The sequence below is a fragment of the Uloborus diversus genome, unplaced genomic scaffold, assembly GCF_026930045.1.
Source record: "Uloborus diversus isolate 005 unplaced genomic scaffold, Udiv.v.3.1 scaffold_1229, whole genome shotgun sequence".
NCBI lineage: Eukaryota > Metazoa > Arthropoda > Arachnida > Araneae > Uloboridae > Uloborus > Uloborus diversus.
In genome coordinates this window covers 30,263-41,907 of record NW_026557909.1, presented here as the reverse complement: position 1 = coordinate 41,907, position 11,645 = coordinate 30,263, and the positions used below count along the sequence as shown (strand labels likewise).

Below are 11,645 nucleotides of genomic sequence, written 5' to 3'. Positions count from 1 at the left end.
AATATGAATTCAAATTGTTTAAACTACTAATAATTTTATGAATATAAAATACAAGTAAAAAAGAATATTGTATTACTTTGTTACATTATTGATGCATTAATACATCATAAAAATATAGTACATAACTTTTTAGTTATTCTTGATAATAAATGAACACTATTACTATGATTAATATATTTTTTATATTAAAAATTTATACCATAGTTGAAAAAATAAATATCAAAATATCGTGATATTGTCAAAATAAATATCGAATATATATTGACTGATAATATATCGGCGAACCCTGCTTGTGAGTATTGTTAAAAAGAGCATTTTCTCATTTTATGAGTTAAAAAAAACACTTCATGAAGTGTACCATGCAAAAAACCAATTTTGTAGGGGTAAAAAATAAGCACCCAATCCCAGCATTTGATACAACCTGATGTAAAACTGCAAGATTCGTTATTTGTGCACCAATACTTGTATTTTATTACCCAAAATTGTTTTTTTTTAAAGAAAATAAATAGTCGTTGCATTAGTTTTCGTCATTCAGAATTTGAGCACTCGTCCAAAAACCATTTATAAGGGAAATTCTTTGCACAGAGATGTAAAATTTATGGAAATTTCGAGGCGGCGTAGTTATTCTTTTTTCCCGTTTTATTTCTGGAAAAAATGGAAAATTTGATTTTTTTCCAAGTTGTATTTATTCGGCAAGTTGTATGTTATATATTCATTCCATTAGTTAATCTATTTACATTCTTTCATTTATTTAACCCATATTTATTCATGCATGCCCTTATTTTCTTATTCATTTACTAAATTCTTCACTCATTTGTGTTTTCATCTCTTTATCTATTTATTTGTTTAATATTCCATTTATTTATTCAATGATTTGTTTATTTCATTTAGGCATTCATTCGATGAAAAATATTTTCAAAAAACAAATATAAAGTAAAATGAGCCTAAAGTAATATGACTCAATTCCAATTCTGTGCATTTTTGCTGTGCTGTGTAATTAATAAACATGTGTTGCTTATTGAAATGCTGATTGTTGATTTATTTGTGGTTCCTGTGACATGTCTGCTGATATGTATGTCGTCAATCGTAGCAGCTATTTAAAAGAAAGGGTTAATAATAGTGTAAAAAGCGATTTAAAGTAAGTCTACTAAAAAGCAAAGTAGTAAATATTTCTATCACAAGTACATACAAAAATGCTTAAGTTGGAAATTGCAAAATCATTGTTACGCACACCTTACATGACTTTATCAAAAAGTTCACTATAAAGCACATTTTGCTCTGAGTGCAAAATGAAAAATTGTTTTTGAATCTTATGAAACTAAGGATTATTTTCTTTCAGTTAAATCATTTGAGATCTATTCAAAAGTCTGCCAATCAATTTCTCACCATTCTAGCACACCTCAAAACTATTTTACAAACATTTAATATAAATATTATATATCAAGCACCCCAACCTACTTTTTATTATAATACGGTTTAATGTAAACAGTTTTACATTTCGCACACTATGCACTATGAGAAATAATACGGCAAATAATCAAATCAAGATTGTTGTTATTTTTTCCAATAATTTAGCGTCCATTTGTACCGTGTATTGTCGCCAATGTACCTTTAACCACACTTACGAATTAATGTAAGGATTAGCCCAATTTTCATGCAAAATTTAAGGACGAACAACAATAAAACTAAAGGAAGCACAGCATTAAGATTTTTCTTTCGAGCACTATATCAAGCAAATAAATAAATAACGAAAAGGATATATTTACCGTTAAGGAGTATGCATGCTTTCGGTAATCGCTGATTAATCAATTCCTTGAAAATACCCCCTCATTAAACAAACCCTATAAATGTTCATGCAGTACAAGGAACTTTTAACATCCCATAGACATTTTTTCTCGCTCTAATAAAGTCCATTATTTAATAAATTTCTTAGTCCTCTATTTCGAGTTCGAGCAGGCAGCCATGTTGGATTTGCCCGTACACTCAGATGCTTTCCTATTGGTCGGAAGACCAATTCCCCTTTGGGCCTATGTTTACCTCAACAGACACGTGTAACGCTATGTTTTACTTTTTTCTGTAATTTTGCAAATCACCGCAAGGTAGCGTACTCGAGCGCTAGAGTTTCGAATTGTGATAACTAGCGAAAATATTGTTTAAATAAAGCGTTATCCATCATCTTTCGGCCAACGTTGAATCCTGGGATGTCTGCCAGCGCTCGAAATTCGAAGTCATGTCCCTCCAGTGACGTCACGTACACTTGCATTGTATGATGCCGATTGAAGAGGAGAAACAGTTGGACAGCATGTCGTCAGAGCAAATAAAACTGAAGTAAAATAATATGTAACTGTGACCGATTCTCTCTTTGGACACTGATGATGCCACACGCATATTGACTGATCCCAAGCGGTAATTCTGTAATCCACGCTATGGCTTGGGTTCTCCCATGCTCGATAGATGGCGCCACTACTTTTTCATGATTTTTTTTGCTTTCTTTTCAAAAATGTCAAGTTTTAACCATGGATAGCTTATCATCCGGCTTTACTTATTCAAATATTAATATTACAAACGATCAAAACGAAAATTTAACTTACAGAGTAAAAGAAATCACTGATGAAAATGCTGCAAATGTAAGTTTTAAATTTTTTTTTCTTAATTTAATTGCGGATAATCCCGAAAAAAAAAGATGTTATTAAAGGGACAGAACAGCCGATTTAAATTATTGGAATTAAAAAAAAAAAATGTGAAAATTCATGTGTCTAAAGGTTTAACGTTGTAATTAATAATTTAATCAACGGTCTAATTGATACAACTATATCAATTAGATAACATTATATGCAGTATTCGGGGGGGGGGAGTACATGTATAGTGTGAAATGTAAGTCAGAACAGCTCTTTTACAAAAGTACTCCAATAGGCTTTCTAGTTTTTTATTTATTTATTTATTTATTTTTTGAAAAACACAAAGACACACACACACACACACACATATATATATATATATATATATATATATATATATATATATATGCCAATGATTTTTTTTTTTGGTGGTGGGGGGGGGGGATCGCTTCCTTTTGGGGGGGGGGACACATTCACCCTTAGTTTCATTTACCCATGTTTTGTAGCATTTTTTAAAATTAATTTTCTGTTTAGTTTGTTCTTTACGTTTTGTTGTTTTTTCCACCAGTACTTACATGTTCTTTACTTAATCGCTATGTTGGGCCTTTTTTGGTTAAAGATTTTTTAGATTGTATTTGTGTTTTAATAAAAATTGAATTAACTTCTCTTTTGATTGGCTTATACAGATTTAACTTAAATATGCTTGTTAATTTTATACACAGAACTGGTTACAGCAACGCAGTGAAGATACAAAAAGTACTTGGCGTGTTGCAACAACATATCCAAAATCAGGGAGATTTAATAAATACAAAATCAGCTATCGCTGTGTGCATGACAGACAGAATAGTTTCTGGGGATGGTCCTTAAAAGCATACAGGATGCACTGCCAAATTGACAATCACAATACAAAGGCAAGTTACTTTCAATTAAATGTATCTATAACAGAATTTGAAATAGGGTTCAATTTCTAGAAGGGGAATGTCCCCCGTTACTTCAGATTCCAAGGGGGATTTTTTGAATTTCGGGGAGAATTTTTATAAGTTCTGAAAGTTTGTTTACAATTTATTTTATAATTCATTTTTATTTCATTTTTCTATTTATTTATTTTTAAATTATAATTTTTTTTTGGTGTAATATCAGTCCCATTTTCAAATAATTATTCCTTAATTTTGCAATTTTACTTTATTATTTCATTTTCAATAAAATATTTTACAACTAAGTAACATCACATACACTCAATTATTCTTTTTAAATAGAACATTTTCTGGTTCTAATTATCCGAATGGGGTTCGGTCCCGATTGTTTAGAAAAATATTTCTACTGAACAAAGACTTTTTTTCTGGCGATCAAAAAGTTAAAGTAAAAAATTGCCTATAATTTTCCAAAACGGACTGTCGTTTCCAGCAGTTTTCGGATCGCATTTCGACCCGCGGATCGGAATTAGTTGATATTAGCGGATCGGAATCGGTTGATGTAACCAGTTCTGTGTATAAAATTAACAAGCATATTTAAGTTAAATCTGTATAAGCCATTCAAAAGAGAAATTAATTCAATTTTTATTGAAACACAAATACAATCTAAAAAATATTTAACCAAAAAACGCCCAACATAGCAATTTAGTAAAGAACATGTAAGTACTGGTGGAAAAAACAACAAAAGTTAAAGAATAAACTAAACAGAAAATTAATTTTTAAAAATGCTACAAAACATGGGTAAATAAAACTAAGGGTGAATGTCCCCCCCCCCAAAAGGAAGCGATCACACCCCCACCACCAAAAAAAAAAAAATCATTGGCATACATATATATATATATATATATATATATATATATATATATATATATATATATATATATATATATATATATATGTGTGTGTGTGTGTGTGTGTGTGTGTGTTTTGCAAAAAATAAATAAATAAATAAACTAAAAAGCCTATTGGAGTACTTTTGTAAAAGAGCTGTTCTGACTTACATTTCACACTATATACATGTACTCCCCCCCCCCCGAATACTGCATATAGTGTTATCTAATTTATATAGTTGTATCAATTAGACCGTTGATTAAATTATTAATTACAACGTTAAACCTTTAGGCACATGAATTTTCACATTTTTTCTTAAATTCCAATAATTTAAATCGGCTGTTCTGTCCCTTTAATAACATCTTTTTTTTTCGGGATTATCCGCAATAGGGAAGTATCAACCTATCAAATATTCCAATTTTAACTATTGCACAATGTTGACAGGCTTACAAAACACAAAAATTCACCATGGCCGGATTTTTAAAACAAACGATTGATTTTTTATGAATTTTTTAAAGAGCGATGCGCAAAAAAGAGGTGTGGCCTAAAACGTCAGCAGCTGACGTCATTTCCCTGTTCCGATCAGAGCTTTATTTCCATGCCGTGTTGCGCCTACCAGGAGGTGAATAGCACTGTCTTTTTCAGCCTTTTTAAAGCATTTAACCAGCATTTTTTCCATCATTGGGCTAGGATTCACGAAAGGTTAATCCAATAACCTTCCTCAAGTAAAGTCATTCATGGTGTTTGACTTTTTTCGAAAGGACGAGATATTTAATGTCCTAGAAGTACGGGGAGTGAGACAACAAAGTTTCACCATTGTTATTCTTTAAAATTGTACGTACATATCCGTCTATGTTTGCAGTTCATATTATTCGCATTAGTTTCCCTTATCAAGATTGATCATTTCCATTTGTGTGTCGATGGTTTTTTTATCTGAATATATAAATTACAATGTAAGAGCGCTATTCCAGTTCTCACTTGGCGGCTTTTAATGAGGCGCGCATTTTGTAACAACCCTACTGCAAGTGATTCCAGTACTAAGTTTTAGAGCAGTTCTTGCATGAAAATTTTTCGCTTTGTTGGCAATAAAAGTTGATCTGCTTTTTTTTGTGGAAAATTGCTTTAAATCCACTAATACATGTTAATTATCCTTGAGTTTTTGTGCAACTTAGCAAAAAAAGGAAAAATATATTTTTTTGCTCTTTTGATAAAAATAATAAATTTGAAAATGGTGTTCATTTCATAAAATAAGTACCTTTTTGCAGGTGAGAAAGGTCTTGTATGTATAGAAACGCTTCTGGTGATAAACTGAAAATGTATTTTTAAATTATCAATTTGTAATAGTTAAAATTTGAAGATAGTTTGAATGTTAAAAAGAAAGTATTAATAGTTTTTGAATTGTTATCAAAATGGAAATAGTAATGCATCTATTACTTTCTATTTAAGTTTATTGTGCAGGGTTTAAATTCCTTTGTTTACTTGCATTTTTTTAAAAATATCTCATATGCTTATTAAACATTTATTTATGAACAGTTGTGAACATATATTTCAAACTGTATTTCTCACTTGACATAGTTTTTAATTAAAATTAAGTGCAAATTTTCATTTTCAAATTTTAATTAATAAACACACTTGAAAACACTTCTTTCGAAGATCCTGATGGGACGGAACAATAACAAATGCAAATCGCTTGTGAGGAGTTTTTTTAGATGTAGATACGCATCCAGGAACGAAGCAATACTTGTAATTTATTCTACTAGCCATGACAAAGAAAATCAAATTAAAAACAATCGCAGAATGCATTAAACCCTACAGACAGCAAAGGATTTTCACTAGCCTTTTATGCGCGCTGCTGTTAGAAGGCTCTTGTTTTCCCGCGCCTTCCCCCAAAGATCGCCAAGCACTTCTTTGTCCTAGCCAACCCCGCCGCCTCGCAGCGCGGCAGTGACGTCAGTCAAAGGACTTACAAGCAAATGACGTCACTCGCGCGTGAACTTAAAAAAATTATTTAAAAAAAAAGTATTAGTCGTATCGTAAAAATTTTTTCGCAGATGATGTTCATGTATGTTACTCTATCAAATAAAAATAAAATTAGAAAATCGAATACTTCCCTATTAAATTAAGAAAAAAAAAATTTAAAACTTACATCTGCAGCATTTTTATCAGTGATTTCTTTTACTCTGTAAGTTAAATTTTCGTTTTGATCGTTTGTAATATTAATATTTGAATAAGTAAAGCCGGATGGTAAGCTATCCATGGTTAAAACTTCAAAAGACAAGACATTTTTGAGAAGAAAGCAAAAAAAAAAAAAAAAAAAATCATGAAAAAGTAGTGGCGCCATCTATCGAGCATGGAAGAAACCAAGCCATAGCGTGGATTACAGAATTACCGCTTGGGATCGGTCGATATGCCTGACGCATATGCAACCGCGTAAACAACTGTTCGCAGTTGCAGTTAACATTGCTGCGATCGCTATTTCCCGAAAACAAATGAAACTTGCACCATTACTAATTACTGCAGTTATATAGTGTTTTTGTGATACATAAATTGAAATTAATCTTTAAAACATACATCACCAAAATCCTCAGGTTACCTCGTGTATCTACCGTTCGTTCGCGCGCCAAACCATTGCGTCGCCAAACGTCAAGGTTGCCGTAAATTTCCTTGTCAAAATCGCCAGGATTTTGCTGTTATTATAGTCAGGGTTGCCAGACGTAGTATTTTTGATACTACGTAGTATTTTTTCGTCCCAAATTAGGGGCGTAGTATTTTTTGTAGTATTTCGCTAAAAAATGGTATATATGTGATTTTTTTTTTATTTCGAAAAAACAAGAGAGACAAAACAAATTACAAAGTTCAAATTTTTAAAAACAAAGAAGAAATGTTGCCAATTTGAAGAAAAAAAGCGGTAAAACAGGTAAAAATGAAGTGGGACAGGAAAAATGATACAAAAAAATATATCTATCTATTAGTGTTAAGATTCATATACATATATGTATTTGGTGATATTGTAGTTTTATAAAATGTAATGTAGATGGCGGCAAATGTAGTATATTTTCAGAGAAGGTGTAGTATTTTTCTGTTTCAAAAATCTGGAAACCCTGATTATAGTCCGCCCTAATACCGTAAGCGTTTTTGCCAAATTTGTTGTACGTGAATTTTCGTTTTTCATTTTCCCTTAACATGGAAAATGTTAATACTTCTGACTCTGAGGAAAGTCTCTGTGGATCATATTTTGGTTCTCCATCACCTCAAGAAAGCTTAACTTGTGGCAGCCCATGTATTCAATGGAATGATGGACAACGAGAGCAGAGAAATGGTAAGAAATGTGATCGTGATCGGTATCGCGAATTTAATAGAAGTCGACCATACCATTTAAAAAATGGATACCATCCCTGTGCTGACAGTGTTGAAACTAGTAGTAGAGAACCTCATCAGGTACAACAACCTTTGCAGCAGGAAACATCTCAGTCATTACCTACTTCTCAACAGTCAACTTGTACGCTTGTTGATCCAGCTTATGGGTATAATCAAGCCGATCACACATATCTAGACGGTAACAGGAGAGCACTTTCCATGATGCCTGCCAATAATTATTATCCAGCCCCTTGGGGTATGAATCCCATGGATATGTCTCTCAATTCAGTTGCAACTGCTTTACCTGTTACATCTGGTATAGAAATGGGTCCTAGTACTAGCTCAGGTATGAATCCTTATGCTTATATGGGCATGTCTGGGGATGGCAGTATGTATGGTATGATGGGTATGGGCAATTATTGCCAATATGGTATAGGTGGAGCAGAAACAGGTATCATTTTTCCTCCAAAAGAAATAATCACTCTCACGAAAAGTGTTATGTATCCGCCTGAGCCCAAGGACAAACCCCCAACCATACTAGATAGACCTCTTGGATGCAAAACAATTTTTGTTGGCGTGTTACCGGAAAAAACTACTGAAGAAATTATTAGGGAAATTTTTGAGCGTTGTGGAAAAATATCAGTTATTCGTATGAGTAAGAAAAATTTCTGTCACATAAGGTTTACTGAAGAATGCCATGTTGATAATGCTATTTATTTGTCTGGTTACAAACTTAAAATTGAAAACAAGGATGATGCAGCATATTGTAAAAGAGTACATGTCGATTTTGCTAATGCTAGGGATGACCAATATGAATATGAATGTCGACAAAGAAAAGCACAAAGAGAAGCTCGTCATAAAGAGCAAATGGAACAGGAAGCTTATCGTGTTCCAACCCCACTACCAGTTGTACAATATTCAGATCATGAAGCTACAATATTGGGGGAAAAATTACGTGGTGAAGATACATTTCAAGAAGCAGTTAGTATCTTAATAACATGGTTAGAAAGAGGAGAATGTAGTAAGAGGAATGCTGAATACTTTTATTCAATGATCCAAAGTACAAACAGTCGTGTACGTAGATTAATGATTGAAAAGCGTAAGTATGAAGACGAGGTGAACAAAGCGAAAATAATGTTAAAACAGCAAATGCAGGGTATTTTATTACAATTTAATGAAATTGGTAAAGTTTTCTCTGCTGCAAGTTTACAGAAAGTTTGGGATCACTTTACAAAAGCTCAACGAAAAAATATTGAGATGTGGAAAAAACAAACAGAAGAGATTAAGAATGCCCATTTGGAAGAAGTTTTAAATGATCGTATTGAAGACGAAATGGATGTCAGCGATGATGATTCTCCTAATCAGCTACCAGGAAAAGGAAGAAATGATGAACTAGAATTGCAAGAAGAACTAAGCAAGCTAAAAGAAGAATGTGATTCATTGAAATGTCAACTGGAAGCTTCCCAAAATGAATTAATGGTAGTACGTTCAGAAATTGATCAAAAACGTGACAATGCTGATCATCAAGTTCAATCTTTGAAACAAGCTCTTCAAGGATTACAGCATGAGATTCTGTCACTGAATCAAAAACGTGTAAAGGATGAAGCGGAACTGAAAGAGTTGAGGAGTCTGAAATCATTATTACGAGAGGAAGGAAAAGAAGATGATCGTGATACTGAACAGAGAGATTCCTTTAATTTTGTCACTTCAGTCTGTGTTTCATCAGTTTCCCTAAGCAACATTGAGAATGAAGCTCGCTTAATTGGCCTAATTTCTACTTTTTTAAATGTTCACCCATTTGGTGCTAGCATTGATTGTATTTGTTCCTACTTGCATCAGATTGATTGCACTGTTAGAGCTAGAGATGTTGAAAGTGTAATGAAGCGTTTTCCATTGATTTTCAAAGAAGTGTCCACCGGCATTGGTGCTAGTTTAGAAAAGAAGTGGACCTTTTCAGGATTCAAGTAAAGAGTCTTTCTCCTTTTTAATTTTTTAAAAATTTCTTTTGCATTTTCCTTCATTTCCATCCTTGTGAAGCCTTAACCTTTTGGACAATTAAGTATGAGTCATGTGCTGTGTTTAACTGAACTTTATGAGATTGAAGAATGAAGACAATTATGAAGATCTCTTTTTCTCAGGTAAGAATGAAGTTTAAGTGCATTGCCCTGTTATTTTGATTGAATGGTGAGTTTTTATTGCTAATGAAAGTTATTTTGAATTTGAAGAAGGATGAGAAAGAACTGAAGGAGTTGAGGAGTCTAAAATCGTTACTACAAGAAGAAGGAAAAGAAGATTCAGAAGTTGAGCATGATTGTGATACTGAATGGATAGATTCCTTTAATTTTGTCACTTCAGTCTGTGTTTCATCAGTTTCCCTAAGCAACATTGAGAATGAAGCTCGCTTAATTGGCCTAATTTCTATTTTTTTAAATGTTCACTCATTTAGTGCTAGCAGCATTGATTATATTTGTTCCTACTTGCGTCAGATTGATTGCATTGTTAGAGCTTGAGATGTCGAAAATTTAATGAATCGTTTTCCATCGGTTTTCAAAGAAGAGTTCACTGGCATTGGTGCTAGTTAAAAAAAGAAATGGACATTTTAATTTTTCGAAAATTTCTTTTCGTACATTTTTATTCTTGTAAAGCCTCGACTGTTCGGACAATTAGGTACGAGTCATTTGCTGTGTTTAACTGAAATTTTATGAGACTGAAGAATGGACAGACATTTTCAGGATTCAAGTAAGGAAGATATTTCTCTGCTTGCTTTTTGCTTTCTCTTTGCCACATGATGGTGATTTGGAAAATGGAAGCAGAATGTATTAATAATACATTACAGTAAAACCTGTAAAGTTGACTGCTATTTTCAGATACAGAATAATATCTATATCATTTAATTCAACCTCTATTAGTTTACCACTAAAGTAGTGCACCACAAGTGGTCAACTTACACAGGTTTCACTGTAACTCATTTTATATGCATGGGGACCTCTTAAAAATGGTATGTATTGAACAATTTAACCTGATTTCAGTACATAATTGTAGATTGACCACTCACTTCAGGATATCAGGTATCATTTTTAACTATAATTTTTTTTTATTTCAATGTTTTTTTGAAGAGCATAATATTCCAACTCAGTGGTGCAAAACCTTTCTTTACCCCAGGGCCGTACTGCATATGCATATAAAGAGAAAATTTCGCAGGCCAGAGCAGATATAAAATTTATGTATCTGATTTTTTCTCACGGAAAATTGCAATATATATATATATATATATATATATATATATATAATAAAAGTGAAAAATATTGAAAAGACCACACCAAGAGCCCATAGATGTGCAACGCAGCAAAACTAAAAAGCCAAGTAAATATAAAATTAAGCAAACAATTTCAAATATTAAACAAATTATAAATAACAAATGATGATAAAAAGGAAAAATGCAAACAGCTATTACGTAGGAATAGATAAAGTGTGAATCCAGAGCTCATCAGCTGTGGAGGATTCATTAATTATGGTCAAAAGACCAAAAATTTAACTATGAACTAGAAGAGAATGTTTAAGCTCCAGTACATGCAATATAGAGTAACATTGGGCAAATGCACCACTTGCTAAACTATAAACAATAGCTCAAACCTAAAACTAAAAGCAGGGAGTTTCGCCTCGACTAATTAGGAAAACAAGTTCCGATAATTAACGGGACAGTACCTGCCTATAACAAAATTGTCTTACCTTGAAATCCACGTAAACACAACCCAATCCATTGTTCAACCTGATAAAAAACATTCCATTTGTCAACATAACATTAAAAACATATCCAGAAATCAGTCCATAGACATACCGAGTCGCCTGTTTTGCACGTGTAAAAAAT

At 32.5% G+C, this 11,645-nt stretch overlaps 1 protein-coding gene across 1 annotated transcript; it reads left to right on the top strand.

Moving 5' to 3' along the window:
- Positions 1-7,999: 7,999 nt before the first annotated feature.
- LOC129232522 (ecto-NOX disulfide-thiol exchanger 2-like) lies at positions 8,000-9,745 on the top strand. The gene has a single exon (XM_054866662.1). The coding sequence runs from the start codon at positions 8,000-8,002 to the stop codon at positions 9,743-9,745; it is 1,746 nt and encodes a 581-aa protein (XP_054722637.1).
- Positions 9,746-11,645: the final 1,900 nt, after the last annotated feature.

Coding starts and splice junctions, on each gene's coding strand:
- LOC129232522 (XM_054866662.1), top strand. CDS start 8,000: ATGCCTGCCAATAATTATTATCCAGCCCCTTGGGGTATGAATCCCATG.